This window comes from Dunckerocampus dactyliophorus, chromosome 1 (assembly GCF_027744805.1).
Source record: "Dunckerocampus dactyliophorus isolate RoL2022-P2 chromosome 1, RoL_Ddac_1.1, whole genome shotgun sequence".
NCBI lineage: Eukaryota > Metazoa > Chordata > Actinopteri > Syngnathiformes > Syngnathidae > Dunckerocampus > Dunckerocampus dactyliophorus.
This window is the reverse complement of record NC_072819.1, coordinates 43,713,071-43,734,543: the sequence shown is the minus strand read 5'-3', so window position 1 is coordinate 43,734,543 and position 21,473 is coordinate 43,713,071. Positions and strand designations below refer to the sequence as shown.

Sequence of the window (21,473 nt, the reverse complement as noted above, 5' to 3'; positions counted from 1 at the left end):
CTCAAGCAGAGTTTACATCAGGCGCAATTAGGGGAGCACCACATCGGACCCGGCTGATGGCACTGTTGGAAAAAAACTGAAGAAATCCACATCACACCAAATCGAGTGATTTTGAAAAAATACCAGCTTCCACTTTTAAATAAAACAACTTATTTGAGCAGTTAAACACAATACAATGCGTTTATTTGTAACCGCTGCACTACTTGCTATTGGGGGAGTAATACATGGTTTTACATGCATCATGCATTTCAAGTCAAACAGCCGTTGAAGTCATGTCACGTGTGTAAACTGCTGCACAGACACAAACATTAGAACTCCATGCAAAAAAAAAAACACATTTAAAGCTCAGAGAAGTCCCACATTGCTACAATCAAACGGCTGAGGATCTGTAAGCATCACAATGATGTTTCATACATGTAATATTAAAGATGCACGACCACTGCTTCACACAGAGCAGAAGGATGGCGGGCAGGTGAATCGGACCTTGTAGTCCTGACATTGTCTCCCACCGGGCTGCCCGTGATTCACACACGCAAAACCCACTGTGGCGTCATACCTGTGGAATATATTGTGTGTAAGTAACAGTAAATTGCAACGAAAACACACACGGTACCGCCGATGTCACGTCCAGCTGACAACTGCAACTCCAGTCATCCCTCGCCACATTGTGGTTCGAATTTTGCGGATTCACTCTATCGCATTTTTTCCAAAATATATTCATTAATAAATCATGTTGTTTTGTGGTTGGATAAGGACTATTATTGGTAAAAATGTGTACATTTAGGCCAATGTTCCGCTCATTTTGATACATAAAAATGGGGAAATGGACTAAAATACAAACATACGTAAGGCATTCTGAAGACACATTCAAAGACATGTTGGACTATGTAGTATTCTACACTGGTCACTAGGTGTCAGTGGTGTCAGGACTGTTCAGTGAGGCACACAAGCTCCAAGCTAGGAACCCCCCCACGTCACTTCCTGTTCTCCACACGTCTGGAACACATTTATTGCAACAAAGTCCCATTTATGTCTTAAACGGCTCATTTTCTGTTATTATGTCTGCTCTTTTAGGGAATAAGAGTGTAAAGATGACTATGGGAGTGTTACGTCATGTCTAGAGGACTTTAATAAAAAGTTACACATTTAGAAGGTTGTAAACAGGATGGAAATATGATTGATTTCTAAATAAGACTTCACGGAAATTCACTTATCACAGACGGGTCTGGATGGATGGATGGATGGATGGATGGATGGATGGATAGATGGATAGATGGATAGATGGATAGATGGATAGATGGATAGATGGATAGATGGATAGATGGATAGATAGATAGATAGATAGATAGATAGATAGATAGATAGATAGACTCACATTTGAAAGACGTCGCCTGTCTGGAGTGCTGGGATGCCAGACACCGTCATGGCCTCCACTGCCACAGGCTGAGGGCAGACTTCCTTAGTATGTACCCGCTGCAGCCTGAAGAGGGTCTCAAAGTCACCCTCCCTGGTGGGATCGTCGAGGTCGAACCAGCGAGTCCTGCAAACTGTCCCACGTGTACTCGTGAATGGAGACACAAACATCTTTGGACAACACTCACTGGCATTGTGAAACTCACTGTGACAGAAATCTGCTGGACATGTCAGCATGACTTCATAATCCTCACATTGTTTACTCTGCTGTTGTTTGTTGATGCATACCAAGCCAAAAGTAACGTCATGGCTGGAAATGAAAATAACAGAAAAATGGAGTTGTCACGCTTCAATTTGCTTATATGATGGGACAGTAAATGCCGTCATGGACTCACGCAAGGAAGATGTCCGCAGTGAGCTGGGAAGGCAGTCCACTTGTTGTCCTGGCCTCGATTCGGGTAGGGTTTTTGCAGACCTGCCCGGGGTAGGAGTTCAGGAGCCGGGGTATGGACTCCACATCGCCGTGTTCTGATGGGTTATCGGAATTGAACCACTGCGTGCGACACTCCTGTGCCACTGAGCCATGAACAGACGACAGCCGGCTACTTAAGTCAACAAGATTAACAGCCAGGAATCCTATTGCGCTTCGTTGCTGGTAAATTCACAAACTGGTCCAAACGACTCACCTTGACAGAACTCTTCAGGACATGTAAACCTAACCTTGTAATCTTCACAGCTCCCATCTTTCTGATCTGCATTCACACAAGCAAACCCATATGTGGTGTCCAGGCTGTGGAAGAGGAACAGAGTGAAGCCATGCTCACACCCCCCCTTCCTCCTTTTACACTTATCTCACCTCAAAAATGTCTCAGATGTGCTGAAGGCGGAGTCTCCTGAGACTGTCTGAACTTCGATGGCAATTGGATGACGGCATATCTGTCCGGGGTACTTCTGGAGGAGGTCGCGGAGATTCTCAAAATCTCCATTTCCTTCCGGGTTGTCGTGATTAAGCCAGCCCGTCCGGCACGCTGGGTGGATCAGAGTCACACCTTCAAACTGAAGAATCACGTGTCGCTCTTGTGGTTGCAATACATACATGAGCAGAAGTCTCCTGCACAGGTGAACTGGACCTTATAATCTGCACATGGCCTCTCTGGCTCTTGCTCTGCGTTGAGGCACGAAAGGCCCTCTGATGCACTGTGGCTGAAAGGACACACAACCGAGTGCCGAAAAAATTTGGAGACAAAAGTTTTATAGACTGATTAATTTTTGAGTCTCATCTCTGTACTTTTTTTTTTTTTTTAGCAAATTCCAGCCTGGGCTTCTTATTCTTCTTGCTAATTTTTGCTGATTTTTAAAAATATTCTCTATAACTAGTATTACATATTACAGTACCGAAATTTTCAGTGTATAAGACTCACTGGTGTTTAAGCCGCACCCACTAAATTTAGAGAGAAAAATTGATTTGTATACATACACACTACCGGTCAAAAGTTTTAGAACACCCCGATTTTTCCAGTTATTTATTGAAATTCAAGTCGTTCAAGTCTAGTGGATAGCTTGGAATGGTACAAAGGTAAGTGGTGAAGTGCGAGCGGTAAAAAAAAGGTGAAAAATATTGTGTATTTTTTATACATAATTATACAAAAAGACCTGTTTCAGGGACCACAAAACGGGTCCACATTCTATACCCTCGTGAACATCAGCTGAACAGCACTGTAGTGGAGAAAGTAATTTGTTGCTACAAAAACGGCAAGAAAAAAGGGAATTAGCAATGAAAGAGAGACAGACCCTGTAAGATTTTTCTCCAGAGAAATTGGAGTGTTCTAAAACTTTTGACCAGTAGTGTATATAAGCCACACATGTCCACAAGCACACATGTCCACATCATGAAATGGCATATTGTGGCACATATGAGTCCATGAGGACCAGACAGATCTTTATTTGACAGGAGCCAATCATGAGCTATGAAAAAACTCACAACAAGCTTGTCAACCCATTGGAAGTTGCAGGTCATTACTCAATATAACAGTTTGACTCACGGTGTCATCTTACAAAGAAGGCTAAGCTCATCACACAGCAACTTAACACTCAAAAGGTATACTTAAGAAATATACAAACAAGTAGCAATAGCAGTAGTTGAAAATGAAAAAATATATATATTTTGACATTTTCCCATGATGCATTTTGTCTGAGCAAAGCATTTTATTGGATTTGGAATGTTGCATCTGTCCACCAGAAAGAGACAGAGGAGCCCGGAGCCCAGAGGGAGGCTGACATCATTGCAGCGCTACGCTTTGCTTGAATGCAATGCATTGTGGGAAAACATGAAAATAGTTTGTTTCCCCCATTTTTCAACTCACATTGGTACATGTTTGTATATGTATAAGGTATAACTTTTGAGTGGTAAGTTGCTGTGTAATTTTAGCGTTCTTTGTAAGATTTTGTAAGATTTGTAAGATTCTTTGTAAGCTTTGCTTCTTCCTACTCCTTTTTGGACATGCAAAATTGTGAATTGTACTATGTGATGTGCTACTGTTTGACTCATACGCATGTTCAGGATGAATTAAAACCATGAACCATTAAATTAAAACCATGACACAGTGAGTGTCACGCTTTTTTAAAAAATGCATTATTGGAAAATGTTTTTAAAAAATTGTTTAATTTTAAACTTGCATTGGTACTTGTATTGTATATTTCCTAGCTACCTTTTGAGTGTTAAGTTGCTGTGTGGTGAGCTTAGCGTTCTTTGTAAGATGATATCGTGAGTCAGACTTAAATTGAGTAATGACCTCCTGCGATTTCCAGTCGGTTGACAAGCTCGTCGTGAGTCCACTGATAGCTCGTGATTGACTCCTGCCAAAGAAAGACCTACCGTTTCCTCACTGACTCGCCAGCGGCACAGTATTTAAACGATTAGTGGTAGTTCTGAAGTCAAGGGGATGTCACGAGGTTAGAATATAGGCAGAAATTAGCCGCACCGCTGTAGAAGCCGCAGGGTTCAAAGTGGAAGAACAAAAGTACCGGGAATTACGCTATTTGTCTTACTTTGCACCAACAGTGTTTTTTTTAAATGCATGCACCGACATCACCAGCATAAGAAGCATAATTTGCTCTTTCACTACTCAAGATGTGACCTGACATTAGTTTTTGGAAAGATCTGCCGTCAATATGGGTTTTGGCTGTTATTGGTATTGGTAATTAGGTGCTGGACATTATCGGTTTGTCAGATATCGGTAAAAAGCCAATATCGAGCATCTCTAGAAAAAAAATTGTCGTACGTGTGGAAGACGTTCCTTGTGTACTCTGACTTGATACCGGCAACCGTCTGGGCCTTCATGTCCACCGGGTCGGAGCAGATCCTATCCTCATGCTTCCTTCTCAAGTCAGCCAAGAGCTCAGAGTCACCGTCTCCTGAAACATCTCCGTCGTCAAACCAGGCGGTCTGACACGCTGACGGACGCAAACCGAAAACTGATGATCGATTCCATAGACATTTAACATGGAAGCCTTACTGGATACATACTTTCACTTGCATGAATGCCAAATAAGTCTGCAGGAAGAGCACAGTGGTGAATTCAAAACTGTCATTCAGTTGCGTTTATGTGCAAATTTGTAATTGCATTACCTGAGACAATAAAACAATAAACTGCAAAGGTCTGGAAAAAAAAGTTCCATCAATTCACAAGCGAACAGAGAGGATAAAAGGAATGAATCTTCCTTGGACATAACATGGGTGAGAAAAAAGTAAATCAAATTACCTGAAAGGAAATCATGATTGATGATCTTGAGGAGAGAAGATGACATACATTCACATTTTAAAAGCGAAATAAACATAAAATAGAGCCCTTTGGTGTTTACTCACTCTGTCCTGGATAGACTGGTTGTAATATGGTCATTCACGCTAGATAACCACGTCCACGTCTTGATTCCTTACCTGACCAATAGACGCGCTCCTCTGGGACTCTGTGGAGGGTGTGCGCTGCGTTTTGTGTTTCTGCACTTCCTACAAAGGTTGACTATCCCTTTAGGACACTTTAGGAGAGTCAACCCACATCAGGGAATTCATTGATGTCTTATTTTTTGTTGTAGATCTACATTTTTTCTTATCGGAGGTTAACTTGACTTTAGTAAGTATTATACCACTTGTGCTGTACCAGTTTATTACTATTATAATTAAGATTAATTCTGGGCCCAGTGGATAGAATAAGATTAAATAGTAACTCGGAGTGAAATTAAAGTATGACAAGATGTCTCGTTCAGAAAAAAACTGTCTTGCGATAACAAATAAACAAATGAATCACGTGATAAATGAAAATGAACTCAATAATTTTGCCGGCCTCCATATATTGCCATGTGCATGCATGTCCAAACATGCAGGAAGAGGATTCACTCTGTGCATTGGTTCAAACATATCCACCTGACCCAGTTTTCGCATCTGTGAAAAAAAAACTACACAAAGAGAGCCTTTGTTCTGACAGTCAACACTCACTGAGACGTTTGTTTGGCAAAGTACCATCATTTCCGGTGTATAAACCGCTACTTTTTTCTTAAACTTTGTACCCTTATACAGACAATTTATGGCTAAGTTCTAATCTCGTGACATCTCCTTTACTTCAGAACTACCACTAATCGTTTAAATACTGTCAAATACGAGTCAGCGAGGAAATTGTAGGTCTTTCTTTGGCAGGAGCCAATCACAAGCTATCTGTGAACTCACGAGCTTGTCAACCCATTGGAAATCGCAGAAGGTCATTACTTAATATAACAGTCTGACTTGCGGTGTCATCTTACAAAGAACGCTAAACTCATCACACAGCAACTTAACACTGAATAGGTAGCTAGGAAATATACAATCCAAGCACCGATACAAGTTTAAAATTAAAAAAAATATTTTTACGTTTTTCCATAATGCATTTAGTCCAAGCAAAGCGTTTCATTGGTGCCAGCCAGGGCGCTGCAATGATGTCAGCCTCCCTCCAAGCTCTGGGCTCGAGCGTGCCCACAATATGCCATTTTATGAGGTGAACATGTGCGGCTTATAGTCTGGTGCGGCTTACATATGTACTAATCTGTTTTTCTCTCAAAATTTTGTGTGTTTCATTCATCGGAAATCACGGTAAATACAAATGGAACAGTGCAAAATGCTCTTAAATACGTTTGAAAAGCCAACATTTCCGGAAATGCTGCAAACGTCTGACTACAAATTGCCTGTGAGAAAATACATGTCAGAAACATCAATTCCACAACTTTACAGAGTGAAATACGACATGTTAAAGGATATGCATATGCGCACGTGGTAGGTCTGTTCATGTTCACTATACTGTACAGTATCTTAACCCGACAATGCAACTGGATTACTATGGTTATCTGTATCTTCATGTCCCACATGACAGTTTGGACTTTTGCTTGGGTCTACTTGGATCTAGTTTTCTGCTGTTATTTCCTGTTCAGTGCACTCAATGCATCACCTTTACTCTGGTTAGAGGGAGCTGGGAGCACACCTGTCTTTCATTTGAAATCAGGGCTTTGTTTAATTCCGATGAGGCTGGTTCATTACTTTTGTTTGGACCATGGTTACCTGCGTGTTTGATACATTGCACACATTTTTCTGTTTCCTGGTATTATTCTCCTTTTCGTACGCATTCCTGTTTCCACCTCCTGGGGTGTGTTTTATGTTTGCCTTTGCTGTACATCCCAGCCTTATTTGTTATTTTGGTACCTTGCCTTTTTTGTGTGACGTGTCTCTTTGTGTGAGCTCATCGTCGGTTAACTAAAGACTTTATTGAACCAACCTGCCACCATGCTCTTGCGTCCTGGGGAAACACTACACAAAATCATAGTGAAACATGTAACAACTGTTTGTTCCCACAAGTCCAGTGTAAAGAACGAAGGGAGCTCCACTGCCCAACTAAAAAATAGTCAGCGGGAGCATTTAACAAAATTGTAATAGTTAAGAACCACATGAATGACCTGCATGTCAAAGTTAACATATGGGATTTCATGCTTCCTTAAGGTATTGCAATTAGTACAGAACATCCTCTGCTGGGCTTTTGTGGCAACTGGGGTCAATGTTCATGTTCACCTTCTGCTCCAGAAACTTGAAGGTCTCCACTGTTGTTAGACTGTGTGGAAGTGAACTGCGACATGGTATATCTTTGGAAATCAACTACCACCTCCACAATTTTGAATGTACAGTAAGCAGTTCCAAGTTCTTCTGGCTGTACTGAAACACATCCACCTCTCATCTCCTTGCAGATTCAGTATCTCTAGTGGAGTTCAGTCGTCAACCATTCAGGTTCTTATCGGAGTCCAAGTAGGTCATTGCATGTTGGTAAAGGGGCGAATCAAAGGTACATAACCAACGAAAAAGTTGGTTTCCAAAAAGCTTGTGTTGTGATACACTGAGGATTTGATGTCGTGAGGTTAGAGCATCACAATGTGCAAGCACGCTACAGGAGAGGCATCACGCCTCTAATCGTATGTACTGTAAGTTATCCTTGCTAACCACATTGTTTGCTCAAACGCTTCACGAATTACGTCTCTTTCAGCGCAAGTTGACGTGCTGGCTTTTCTTTGTTTGGGAGGTGAACCGAGTTGTTTGGTGTTCCCCAACATCTAACAACAATGCAACACAATGAAGTGTGTAAGATGAGCCAAGTGAATTGGGTGTAGCCTGGAATGGAACACTGGAGGACACTTCTTAAATACGCTGGAGGATAATGAACTTTCCCAGTATCACTCTCACTTGACCTAAAGCATCCATTTGGGAACGATGATGGGTTGTCTGCAGAATGTTTAAAAAACAAAACAAAACACGGCAGCTACAAAAATAAAACCCACAACATTACAAACAGCACATGAATTTTGTTTTTATTTAAGAAACACAAAGGGTAGGGGCATGTCGCTCCAACGTTGGGTCATCAGGTTGTCCTGACATAGACTAGAATTCAGTCGGGGTAAATTTCATCCATGGAGAGAAAAAAAGTGCACCTTTTTATAGAGAGTTCATACCAACACGCTGATTTACAAACCAAATACATCTCACTTGACAGTGTACATGTTTAGATCCAGTTTCAGAACATCTTCAACTGGACCACAGTCTCAGCTCTCCAATGACGTATTCACATTCAAACAAACATGGTGGAAATCTATGTATCAAATTCGCAGCCTGATAATCGGAAGAACTTTTATGGGAGAAGGCAAGGGGATGTGTTCAACATTGAGGGGGCCGGGGGGGAGGGTGCCACAACACATGACACCCAGAGGAGGGGAAGAGACAATGCTTTAAAACAGCAGAGCGAAAGAAGGCAGAGTGACTTAGAATAAATAAGAATGAAGCAGCTCTTAAAGAAGCGTGGTGCTAGTCTAAACATTGGAAGCTTACAAAAAGAAGAAAAACCTTTTTTGTGATAAAGTGGGCAAACATGCTTGAGCGTTGCCACACAGCTGGTCACAGCAACTCCAGAGGACACACAGACATTTGGTGCTGAAGGGTCCACCTCACAACCACAGAGTCCATTACGAAACAATACTAATACAAACATGTCAAGGCACCTCTGGCCCGCCCCCTTGTGAGGCCAACACATCGCTAACAGCCCCCCGTGGACATCTACCCCCAGGGGCTTCAAACAGCTGAGCGACACAGAAAATACTGATTTTTGAGATCTACTCATTCAAAATAAAGCTGGGGCGTCGACGCATCACACCATCTCATCGTGAAAGCAAAGAACACACACGTCAAAAGTGGCTATCACTGAATACCCATTAATTCAGTCACTTTCTACCACTTACCCTGTTCAGGGTAGCGGGTGAGCTGGAACCTACCCCAACTGACTTTTGGCGGAAGGCCAGGTACAGCCTGGATTGGTCGCCAGTCAATCACAGGGCACGTATCAACGAACAACAACGCACACTCACGCCTCGTAGCTGTGTATCCATCCATCCCATGCTGGCTGTGCTACAGCCAAGCATGTGCACCACTACGCTACCAGAAAAGATGTTCAATGAATCAGTCAAAATCAGCTAACTGACAATAATGACGTGATTAAAACCGAATGCTGAAGGCACATCTACTGACTGGATAGCTGACGTTAGCTTGCCAGATAACATTCAAAACGAAAAGCATGCTTGCTTTCCTGGAAGGTTGCCATCACCAAACATCATTGCATCCAAAATTCAGAATCTAATTAAACTTTAAAAAAAAAAAAAACACAAAACTGTAATTACAGGGCTATATGCTGTATCCTAGTGTCTGACAATATTTAGCACCAAGTCTTCTTTTTTGTATAAAAAAAAGAACAAAAACAGACACAAACAACACAACCGCAAAGGCATCAAAACATTGAGTTCTTTGTTGATGACCTGAGTTGTGCACTGAAGCTGCATGCGACTGTGTGTGCTCCGCCCCAAAGCAAGCGTGCTCGCACCCAACACAAGCGAAGGAAAGGTTAAAAGCCATCAGTGAAACTGTGAAAACCTCTGGATGCACGCTGTTAGATGCCAGAATCATTTCTAGGAAGTGCAGTGATGGTTAGTTAGCAAGTTTATCCTCCACAAATATAATATATATTCATATGCATATAAATAAAATTCAGTGCTGTAAAAACCTCTCCATCTCCATAGGATCTGACTTCTCATGGCTAAAACTACTGCTGCAAGTACGTAAACTGCACATGTTCTCTCCTTCATCCAGAATAAAACACTGAGGAAGAGAAGAAATGTTAGTTTTTTTGTTTGTTTTGGTTTCACCGCACCAAGATCATGTTGTATCGTCCGGTTTTTGGTAGCAGCTAAGCACCAAGTTCGTGTAAGGTACTGTGTCAGTCTCTCTAGGAAGTGTGTGTGTCGATGAAATCACTCCACATTCTTTGTGTGTGTGTGTGTGTGTGTGTGTGTGTGTGTGTGTGCGTGTGTGTGTACGTGAGAGTTTGTTTTTGTGCAGGTGTGTGGGGTCTATAACGTGCACGGCTGCACGTTGACGCTGTGAGCTGCGTGGGCTTGCAGGTCGATGGTCTGAGCCGCCTCATCTCCAGGCCGGGCGTTCATGAGGGACAGGTTCCTCACACATCCTGTCATTCCAGAGGAAAATTTCCCTCCTGTCACTGCTGCCATGTCTGGAGCTCCGCCTGTCACGCAACAATACACACTTGGTTAATTTCCTCCCCTCTGGACCAATTTGTGCATCACCACTTTTATGGAAGACACTGCACAGGTCCACTCACCCAGGTAAAGGTGGCCTTTTGTGTTGACCATAATGCTTTTGCCCTTTGACTGCCCATGTAGAGCAGCTCCTTCATCAATCTGGATGTAGCCATCTTTTCCAGTCCTGCAAGTAAACCAACACGACTCACATTGTATGTTGAAAATATGCACAGAAGGACAAAGTGAAAATTTAACTAAAATAAAGTAAATTTGCATTTTGGCTGGTCATTTTCATCCATCCATCCATCCGTCCATTTTCTTCCACTTGTCCAGTCTCAGTAGGGAAATCCAGACTTCCTGGTCTCCAGCCAACTCTTCTAGTTACACCGGGAGGACACCAGGGCGCAAAATCCCTCCAGTGTGTCCTAGGTCTGTCTGGCTGGGCATGCCTGGAGCACCTCACCAGGGAGGCATCCAGGAGGCATCCGGACTCGATGGCCGAGCGACTTCAACTGGCTCTTCTCGATGTGAAGGAGCAGCGGCTCTACTCTGAGCTCCTCACCCCGTCTCTTAGGGTGAGTCCAGCCACCCTACAGAGGAAACTCATTTCGGCCGCTTGTATCTGCGATGTCATTCTTTCGGTATTGACCCAAAGCTCATGACCAAAGGTGAGAGTGGGAACATAGATCGACCGGTAAATTGAGAGCTTTGCCTTCCGGCTCAGCTCTGTCTTCACCACGACGGTCTGGTACAGCGATTGCATTACTGCATTACCGATCCCGCTGTTGATCTCATGCGCCAGCCTTCCCTCACTTGTGAACAAGATCCCGAGATACTTCAACTTCTCCACCTGGGGAAAGACCTAACTCCCAACCCGGAGGGTGCAATCTACCCTTTTCCGACTGACAATCATGTCCTCAGATTTGGAGCTGAGTCTCATCCCAGATGCTTCACAATCAGCTGAAAACCACCCCAGTGCACGTTGACGGTGGCAACCTGATGAGGCCATCAGTGCCACATCATCTGCGAATAGCAGAGAAGAGATCTTAAGGCCCACAAACTGGACCTAAAAATTCTGTCCATAAAAGTTATGAACAGAATCTGTGACAGAAGGCAGCCTTGGCGGAGGCCAACTATCACAGGAAAACTTGCTCGACTTACTGCTGGCAATGCAAACCAGGCTCCTATTCTGGTTGTACAAGGGCGGAATGGCATGTAGTAGCGTCCCACCAACCCTGTAGTCCCGGAGCACGCCCTACAGGGCACTGCGAGGGACATAGTCAAATGCCTTTTCTAAGTACACAAAGCACATGCAGACCGTTTGGGCAAACTCCCATGTACCCTCCAGTACCCTTGCAAGGGTGTAGAGCTGGTTCAGGGTTCCGCGACCAGGACGAAAACCACATCGCACCTCTTGTAGCCAAAGTTCGACGTTCGTACCCTTCTCTCCAGCACTCGGAATAGACTTTCCCAGGGAGGATGAAGAGTGTGATCCCCGATAGTTGGAACACACCCTCCGGTCACTCTTCTTGAAAAGGAGGACCACCACCCCGGTCTGCCAATCCAGAGGTGCTGTTCCCTGTAACTTCCATGCAAAGTTGAAGAGACGTGTCAACCAAGACAGTCATCCACCCCCGGAGTTTTTTGACTACCTCAGATACCTCAGCCACGGTGATGGACCTGTCCGCGTTTTTGTCCTCAGACTCTGCTTCCTCTACGGAAGGTATGTCAGTGCGATTGCGAACGACCTCAAAGTATTCCTTCCACCGGCCAACTATGTCTTCAGTCGAGGTCAGTAGGCCTCCGTCCCCACTGTAAACAGTGAGGACCAGGCATTGCTTCCCCTTTCGAAGAGTGAATGGTTTGCCAGAACCTCTTCTAGGCTGACCGAAAATCTTACTCCGTAGCCTCACTGAACTCCTCCCACACCTGAGTTTTGCCTTGACACACAGTTTAGGTTCTGGAACCAAACTCCTCAAGAGGGGCTGGACCTTGTTCTACTCTGAAGTTGCCACAGTGGAGAGTGTGTGAGCTGTTGTGGGCATATAAGTAGCCCCCCAGCTCGGTGCCTCTGTGTTGGAGTCATCATTAGTAAAAAGCCTGCACTGAAATTGTAACTGGCAAATAGTGGAAATGCACTGTTACCTGACTGCTGTAACTTTATGCCATTTCCCATCATTGATGGTCCTCCTTGACATGATTGCTGCCTCTCCGCTGCCCAACTGGTAACTGAGCGAGATCAAATAAACCATCAGCACGGCTTAAAATAAAAGTACTCACCTAAAGTAAATATACAGAACTACAAGACTGAACCTGAAAACCAGGTGTCCATTGCGAAGGCCCAGGCTGATGAAATCCTTGCCTTTGCTGTGCTCTCCACGTTCCTGGAAGTCAATGTATTTAGTTTAGGGTGTCACTAAAGTATGAAGCAAGTGCCTGAAATGGAGTTTTTTCATCACATAATCCTCAAGGACAATAATGCAATAATATGCCGCTTCATAACCACTGTGCCAATCGTGCAAACATAGTCATAGCATTCCAAACTATGTGGTGGTGTGATCATATTAGTATGGTAACAGCAAACATGCCAAATAAAAAGTGTCAGAGTGGATACCTTTTTACTAGCATGCACCTTTCGCACATTGAGTGTGCCATTGGTCTCCTGGGAAAAATGGAGGCGGAGTTAAAGAAGCAACATGCATTTATTGAAACAGTGCATGCCCATCAATGGCACAGCAAACAGCAGTGATGTATTACTGTTGGCATGAAAGTGACAATAATGATGTTAAAATGTGCCAGTTTTTTCAATGGTGATGTACAGTGGTGATATTAGAATGAGGCACAGGAGCGAGGGTAAGTTATTCAAACCCAATTTGAATTTGAAAAACACTATCAAGACTTACAACTCCCTGCCACAGGACCAGACCCTCAGAGGAGAAGGTGTTGATCTCCAGTTCAATGGTCTCTGGTGAGTCATGTGCGCTTAAGCATACCAATATATAATATTAATCATCCATACAGTGAGAAAAAGATTTGAAACAATTACTATTACATTCACAATTACCTTCTTTGGAAGCTGGTTTTAGGGAGGGCAACGTATCCATCATTGTTAAAATGGGCTGCGTACTGATAGGGGGAATCTACAAGCAATCGAAGTAAAAAAAAAATCCAAATCAATAGTAAGCAAGTGTCAAACTTCTCATTCGCACTGCTATGGCGCCCTCTGGTGGCAAACATCGTGAAACAAAGACGCTTGGTGAAAGACATTGAAAGGTCTTCTTTCACTTGTGTGCGTCACATTATTTGGTGATGGAGACAATTAGAAGCATTTGCCAATAACAAATAATATAAACTGTTGTATGCATGACAACACAAATCTCCAATTCATTCCAAACAGGTCACAATATGACATGAATTATTGATGCTTCTTATCGCTGACCACCAAAGAACTGTGACTCCATGCAGAAAATACCATACTTAGCACAGAGCACATGACAACACTCTGTACATTAAAGTCGTTAATGGAAGTGCAAACTTGGAGGACATTGAAGGTTTGGACTTGGACAGCTTCAGAAGGGACACACATGTATTTCAGCTTTAGTTGTTGTCAACAAGCAGAACAATGATGTGAGTGACCATCTGATATGAACTGACACGACCAAAGGAAAAAATAGGAGAACTCCATTTGTAGCATTTCAAATCATTTCATGGGATGCCAGCTCTTAGTACAGATGTAGATGCCCACTTTCCCCAGTTTGATTGCAGGCATATGTTTGGTATGTCAAGGGGTTATGGGGCCTCCCAACTTCAGATGGGTCCCTGTTAGTCATGGTCAGGTCAGACTCAATATTTATATACTGTACCATTAGCCTCGCTAGCCTCTGAATTCCACGCGGCCTCTGGGAAGCTGGCGACACGGCCTGTGAGTGCAGGATATATAGCCATGAGAGGGCGGGGGATAAGACATATTGAATCAATGAGGGTTGTGGTCTCCCAGCATGCATGCTGTGCAATGCCAAAGAGAGGCATCCGATCTTCCTGCTCGAATCGTATGTGCTTATTTCTGACCGAGAATGAATGTACGCATACACTGTGTCATGAGAACCAAAAATACAAAACAAATTTCTATGTCTTTGTCTTTAACCTGATAGCAGGGTAATCGTTCAACACTCACTTTCTTCACAGTTGAGGCCTGTGAAGCCTGACTGGCACACGCACTGTCCACCAATACAGTTGCCGCCATTTTGGCACTGAAGGTCGCTCTGGCAGACGTCTTTCATGATCTCACAATGCTCGCCTGAAGGGTCACATGGCAATAACAGGTGAAAGGATTAACACATCCTCAGTAGCATGTTCCCAGATAATTTAATAGTTATGACTGTGTCCTAGGCAAGATTTCATACGGCGGACCCCTCTTTGTTGGTGATTTACATAAACGTACCAAATCAACTGAGTGGCATTATTACCATTAATAATTAATTTTGTAAGATGATGTGCATGTGTAAAATAAACTTACCACAAAATAAAAATCCTGTAAATAACTAAATACATAATAATAATAGTCATAAGTTATAAATGCAATAATCAACATCAAACAATTTAAATAACCACTCAGTTTGCACACAATAATTCTGTATATAAGCTACATTTATACTATGCAATAACTATATTCAAAAACTAAATAAAATAAGTACAGTATATACAAAAGCTATATAAGACACCTATAAGAAAAGATAAGATACATCTTATAAGATTCCTACATACAACTATGTACAAAACTATGTACAAAAATGACACACTACAGACTTATTTGTAGTAATAATAATTGGGCATTTACATTTGAATCAATGTCAGCTTTAAGTTAATAGTAATAACTACTTTTAATATAATCTAGACATAAATACATAAATACATTCACATCTATGGACAAGCCCATTTAGCCGAACAAGGATGTTTTTGGAGGATGGGGGGAAGCCAAAATGCCCGGAGAAAACCCACGCACATATGGGGAGAAGACGCAAACTCCATGCAAACACCGATCTCCTGACTGTGAGGCCAACATGCTAACCACTTGCCCATGAAGTTCATTAAAACAATAAAATTAGTAGTGGCCTATGACTTTATTTAGTACAGTGCTATATGTGTGTTTTTTAATGATTACAAACTGCCTTGACCAGACTGTATTCACACTCACCTTCAAATCCATCCTTGCAAAGGCACTGGTACTCATACTCAGCATTGGGCATGCAGTGGCCGCCATTCAGGCAGGGCCTGCGGTCACATGGGCTGGTGTCCACACACTTGCGGATGGCTCTGCTTTCTGTAAAGCTGTAGGACAGATCTACCTTCTTGTTGTTGATTAGGACCTACAGTAAGCAGAAAGTGTGGAAAAGTAGAGAAGACAACGTTTAGAAAATGACAGGCACTTTCTTGGCTGTAGCATAAAGAGAACTCACCTCTCCTATGCAGCCCTCAAACATATTGCTGACATTTGCAGGCTTGGGCAGGATTTCCATGTTGGGGACACCTCCTAGGAACATGGGGGTGTGGATATTGAGGCCCTGGGCTTTTCCTGGTGAAGCCCTCTTTTCCACTGGACCATGGTCAACTCTAAGGTGACCATCCCGCTTGTTCCGCTCAGCCACAAGTCGGTGCCACTGACCCAGAGAGACTGGTTCTGGACTGCGAAGGACTGCCTGACCTGAAAATAAAAATGAAGCCATATAAATTTATGTTCATGTTATGTTAAATGTAACCATGGCTACGTAATTGATGATCGAAGTTGAAAAAGACCGCTTGACGAAGAACCCACTCTACAGGCCGTACCATGCATACAGCATGTTTGCAAACTGCAAGGATACAACGCCGGGCAACAGGCTTTGATAACGATTTAGAGTCGCCAATTAACCTAACATGCATGTTTTTGGAATGTGGGAAGAAACCAGAGTACCTGGGAAAAACCTGCGCACGCACGGGGAGAACATGCAAACTCCACACTGAGATTCGAACCCAGATCTTCCCGATCTCCTGACTGTGTGGCCAACATGCTGCTTTGATAAATATCTTTGATATTTATGTTTTTTCTTATTTCCATTTTATTTATTTCGTTGTTCCTAATCACACTGCAATAGGATTAAAAGAAGCTTTGCTTCTTCCTACTCCTTTTGGACATGTGGAACTGTGAAAAAATGATTCATGAGATGTATTCCATTGTAACCTTCGGGTTCAAATAAACTAAACCAAACCAATAACAGCCATGTTGATCCTTGTTGTCGACAAGAAAAACGAGAAAAATCAACAACATGAAATAGCATTGGCATGCAAATGTTCAAAAGTGCAGTCTATGTTACCTGTGCCCAGTTCGTACTTGAACTCAACATGCCCTTCTGCGATGGAGATAGCCACAAAGTCCTCAACCCTCATCTTCTTCCCTCCGCAGAAAAACATCAGACCATCTCTCTGAAGGGGTTTAAACTCCAGTTCAACTCGCAGGTCATCATGGACATTCGTCAGAGGAGGGTAGGAGATGTACGAGTCCTCTCCATCAAACAGCGGAGTGGTTACCAGTTCCCCTTGAGGGAGTGAGAAAATGCATCAGCTTTTTCTTTTTTCCCAAATCACATAATACAAGACTTAAAACTGCAGTCATTGCTAATTAAATTCAAATCACTCGAAAATGGAACCATTAAAACCATTAAAAAAAAGTGCACGGGAAATGAGGGTGACTTACCATCCATGCATTTGTTCCCAAACTTTCCCAGGTGGCAGCGACAATCATAACCCAGGCCACTTTGGCGATTAATGCAAGTAGCGTCTGGTCCGCAAGCCTCTGTGAGTGCACACGTCACAAAAGGTCAAGAGTACTTTCTCGTTGTAGTGCCCAGTGGCATTAGCACTCATCTATTGGATGTACCCGAGTGGCAGTGAAGGGATGAGTGGTGCTGGCAGTTGCTGCCAGTAAATCCTCTGGGGCAGCTGCACTTATACAAGCTAGTGTCCGAGTCCTCGCACCTCCCTCCATTCTGAAGAGGGAAGTAAAGACAATAAAATGCCATTAATATAAAATGTACATAGAGAAGTGAGCCCACTTTGAGTGTATGGCATCTGCAGACCTGGCATGGGTGATCCTTGCAAGTGGGACAGTTTGTAACACCCGTGGAGCTGCGATCCAGATCCTTGAAAATGACCTCATCACCTTGGATGACCAGCTGGCGAATGCAACCTGCACATATACAAATAATGGTAGGTGAATAATAGAAAATAAAACAATTTGTCCCGCATTTCTGCTAGGGTGTGTCTAGTCGTACCAACAAACCCTGTCTTGATTCCAGCGGTTTTGGCCAAAGCTGTATAGTTGGGGTAACCTCCCACATGCAGCTCCTCATTCAGATCCAAGCCCTTAAACTTGCCCTGAATAAATAAATAAGAGTTGCTGTAAAACATTAACAGCACATATACTTGTACAACATTGATGCAATGATGTTGAAAGGGTTACTTGTGAGCTGCCATTGATGGGCTCTCCACCATCCACTATGATGTAGCCAAGGGTGTGGTTGCGATACAGCTTGACTGTGTGAAATTCTCCCAGTTTAATAGGGTTAGGGTCACGAATGGTGGCCATGCCAGAACCCACGTCAAACCTGTGACAAAACAATGGATGCTCTTGAATGACATATGAAGGATGACGGTGGCTGTTCTGGCTGGAATGACGCCCTGGGCGGACCGACGCTGTGACCCCCCTACCCACATCCCTACGTCCCCTGGAGGGGTCCTGCCATGTCTGCCGGGCTTACTGTCCCGGCTGTCCCCCAGAGGGGTCCTGCTTGCTCTGCCCCGGGCATGCCGTCTTGGCCGTCGCCCGTAGGGTCCCGCCGGCGACCCACCACCTGTCCTCCTGCCATCCACCCTTTGTGATTCTGGACTTTGGGACGTCTGGGATCTGTCCTTAAGGGGGGGTACTGTCAAGCCCTGCGTGTCAGCCTGCGTGACAGTTTGTTTATTTTTCCTTATATGTCTTTAGTTCTGGTTCATCATGGTCTTATTTTGTTATATATCCTGTTGTGTTTTGTGCTATTCTTCTGCTTTTACTTTCCTGCTTTTGCACACCTGGCGCTAATTTCCTTGCCGTCTATTTAGTTCAGCTGTGAGCTTCTTCTGGTGTTGGATCATTATGTTTGTTTCAGGTTAGTTGCATGTGGTTGCTTTTCTCCTGCCTTCTGAGTTTGTTTTGTGCATGACTGAAACACATGCCTACGGCTGTTTTCTTTGTTCCACTCATCTGCTGACTAGAATTAAAAACTTGTAACTGTACTTGGCTCCCGTCTCTGCATCTTGGGGTCATCACCAAGAAAACATCATGCACGCCGTGACAAGTTTCTCCTTTAACATTTTTTTTTGGTAACTACAGTATATTAAGTTATACATTGCCACAAAAATAACAAGCAATATTTTAAAAAATACAACACAAATAGAATGGAACCCCCCCAGTTTGCGTTGATCTATTTCACTGGTGGATGTTTAATGACGTCTGAGCAGCATGGGGGCGCAAGTATCCCGCCTGTAGAGGGCGCCCATCTGGCTGCTACACATAGTGACTTGATGAGGTAATGAGCTGAACACACAAAAAATTGTTTTTTCTTTCCCCCTTGCAGCGACCCCAAGAGAATGTCGCCCTGGGCAATTGCCCATATAGCCCATAGCTAGAACCGCCACTGCATACATCATTAAACAGTATAAACTGACCTGAACTCTAAACGGCCACCCACAAGTCCAAGAGAAATGAAGTCAGCTCCTGTGGTCCTCCTCTGGCCATTGTAAAGGATCATACCTGCAGCACGAAAACAATGTCAGTTTGCATTAAAATGAATCAAAACGGTGTAAAAATAAATAAGAATATTTTAATTCACACAGCAATTGTGAACAAATTGACTTATGACACTCAGTCAAACTTATGGGGTACATAATTACCATCACTTAATGCTGTAGTAAGAATGAACTCACAGTTCATTAATATTGTTTGTATTCATTGGACACATTTAACTCTAAACATAGACACTAAAACCGCCTTATAGTAAGTCGTCTCTTTATCGCAATTTATCGGTTATCGCAGTTAATTGGTTCCAGACCCGTCTGCGATAAGTTAATATATGCGGAGAAGGATTTAATATTAATACATTAAATATTTTCCTAATTATGGCATAGAAAACCTGTTTACTGCTTTTAGCATTATTAGAGCCATCATGACCTAAAATAACCCCCATATAGTCACCTTTACATTTGTATTATCCAATATAGTAGATTTAATCAGAGAAAATATGACATTTTAGGCATTAATAAGATAACACATAACCGCACATTAGCAGTTAATTGTTATTTTTATCTGGACAGCATACTTCTGCCATTACATTACATGGTGGCTTTAAATGGCTTTACACTGGTATTACCCAATATAGTAGACAAAATGAGACTAAATACGCCATTGAAGACAAAAACTCCTGCTCGAGCAGTGTCACAGTCACTGTTGCCATCTCCTCAGTAAGAAAAGCAGCTATTGGCTGTCCTAGAAGTCGCATACAATTTGCATATAATTGCATATGATGTAAGAGATACTGTAGGAAAAAAGCATAAGCTCGGAGGTGAAGTAAAAAGTGAGTAAAAACACCTTAATTATTTTAGAACTACAAATAAACTTGACTCTTAGTTTGTTAATTTAAAATTGGCCATCACTTCATAAAAATAAAGTAATGTTAATATTTTATCTTGGCCAGCAACTCTCAAAGTCTAGACAGCGTAGTAATTACATCGGGACTTGTCTCCAGCCTCCACCTCTTATCTTATACTGTAGTTAGGACTACTTGTTTAACTTAACACACATCATTCTTCCGTTCTGACACCCTGACAGGTAAGTGACCGAGTCCCACTGAGGCTCGAGTGTAATGGGTAGTAATTTAATGAAGAATAAGAAACATTTATGTTTTAGTTGTAAAATAGGGCGAGATCCACCCAGCCGGCTTCGCGCCTCGCACATGTGTGATTCATGGATGCATGGAGCTCCACTATGCTCGGCTATGCTCTCTGTCTGCACTGATGGCTTGTGACTGCTTTGGATCGGGGCGGACGTCTAAGTGAGAACAGACACTGCAGAGCAATACGTTCTTTCGCTTTTAAGTCCCCAAATTCCAGAAAACTCTCCAACGTCGCTAGTCACTTTTGAGAAAATATGTCACCAATTTAGAGGGACAACCGTATTCAGCCTTAACTTCAAATAAAAACATTTTAATGACGATTAACTTGCTTCTTTAAAAGTCTGTATAGTAAATATGTGCACAATTAAGTGAAGTGTGTTTATTTTCATCTCATTACATGGAGATACATTATTATGAAGTTTTTATTTAATTGTAATTATTATATTATTTAAGTCTTATTGTTGTTCAAACTAATATTGACTATAATATAATAACAATGCAATAACTAACATGCATACATAGAGTTGATTTTCAAGTTATGTAATTTATTAACTGTTAGTTAAGGTTTTTAGTGCATTAAGTAATGGCAATGACTGTACACTATGACATTTATTCATATTTCAGACTTTGAAAGCTGGATTAGCGGCATGCTATCATGAAGCAAGTGGAAAGCCAACCAAAGCCTGGTTATGATGACCTGGGTACATTCAAGTGTAACCAGCCACTTTCACATGATGAGCACTGTGTGCATCTCCACATGCCAGGAACATGCATCCATGTGAAAATGGTCACAAATGTCTGCCTCAAGCATCACTGATGCATTAAAAATACAGTTTCCAGTTACATATACTTCCTGTTTGTTTCTTATAATAGTTGAGCTACACTCGTTAGTTTGGTGATTGTGATTTGAAAAGCCAGCGCAAGAACCAAGCGCCATACATCATGTTTGCA

General features: G+C 42.7%; 2 protein-coding genes across 12 annotated transcripts in view; both read right to left on the bottom strand.

Moving 5' to 3' along the window:
- Positions 1 to 198: 198 nt before the first annotated feature.
- si:dkey-205h13.2 (uncharacterized) lies at positions 199 to 5,189 on the bottom strand. Its single transcript, XM_054788021.1, has 11 exons — positions 5,175 to 5,189; positions 5,042 to 5,072; positions 4,940 to 4,966; positions 4,695 to 4,866; positions 2,510 to 2,616; positions 2,270 to 2,441; positions 2,100 to 2,203; positions 1,809 to 1,989; positions 1,620 to 1,723; positions 1,376 to 1,547; positions 199 to 556 (listed from the first exon to the last, which is right to left on the bottom strand). The coding sequence occupies exons 1-11, from the start codon at positions 5,187 to 5,189 to the stop codon at positions 445 to 447; spliced, it is 1,197 nt and encodes a 398-aa protein (XP_054643996.1). The 3' UTR covers positions 199 to 444.
- A 3,080-nt stretch (positions 5,190 to 8,269) lies between these two features.
- hspg2 (heparan sulfate proteoglycan 2) overlaps positions 8,270 to 21,473 on the bottom strand; it is a 105,258-nt gene continuing 92,054 nt past the window's right edge. For 8 of the 11 annotated variants that reach the window (XM_054778219.1, XM_054778228.1, XM_054778280.1 and 5 more), the window contains 18 exons: positions 19,300 to 19,384; positions 18,053 to 18,197; positions 17,865 to 17,967; positions 17,670 to 17,779; positions 17,471 to 17,579; positions 17,288 to 17,386; positions 16,908 to 17,129; positions 16,014 to 16,258; positions 15,752 to 15,923; positions 14,732 to 14,854; positions 14,421 to 14,477; positions 13,622 to 13,697; positions 13,461 to 13,539; positions 13,172 to 13,219; positions 12,871 to 12,941; positions 12,703 to 12,786; positions 10,638 to 10,741; positions 8,270 to 10,541 (listed from right to left, as the gene is read on the bottom strand). In XM_054778219.1, coding sequence (XP_054634194.1) covers positions 10,369 to 10,541; positions 10,638 to 10,741; positions 12,703 to 12,786; positions 12,871 to 12,941; positions 13,172 to 13,219; positions 13,461 to 13,539; positions 13,622 to 13,697; positions 14,421 to 14,477; positions 14,732 to 14,854; positions 15,752 to 15,923; positions 16,014 to 16,258; positions 16,908 to 17,129; positions 17,288 to 17,386; positions 17,471 to 17,579; positions 17,670 to 17,779; positions 17,865 to 17,967; positions 18,053 to 18,197; positions 19,300 to 19,384 — 2,105 coding nt within the window. In that variant the 3' untranslated portion in view covers positions 8,270 to 10,368. The remainder of the gene's footprint in view (positions 10,542 to 10,637; positions 10,742 to 12,702; positions 12,787 to 12,870; positions 12,942 to 13,171; positions 13,220 to 13,460; positions 13,540 to 13,621; positions 13,698 to 14,420; positions 14,478 to 14,731; positions 14,855 to 15,751; positions 15,924 to 16,013; positions 16,259 to 16,907; positions 17,130 to 17,287; positions 17,387 to 17,470; positions 17,580 to 17,669; positions 17,780 to 17,864; positions 17,968 to 18,052; positions 18,198 to 19,299; positions 19,385 to 21,473) is intronic. The other 3 variants (XM_054778248.1, XM_054778308.1, XM_054778254.1) reach the window with 2 other exon arrangements.

Bases quoted from the DNA above. Each gene is read 5' to 3' on its own strand.
- si:dkey-205h13.2 (XM_054788021.1), bottom strand. The intron at 4,867-4,939 runs GTATGTATCCAG...TGCGTCCGTCAG, and splicing joins TGGCATTCATGCAAGTGAAA to CGTGTCAGACCGCCTGGTTT. The intron at 2,617-4,694 runs GTACGACAATTT...GTGTCCTTTCAG, and splicing joins ACAAGGAACGTCTTCCACAC to CCACAGTGCATCAGAGGGCC.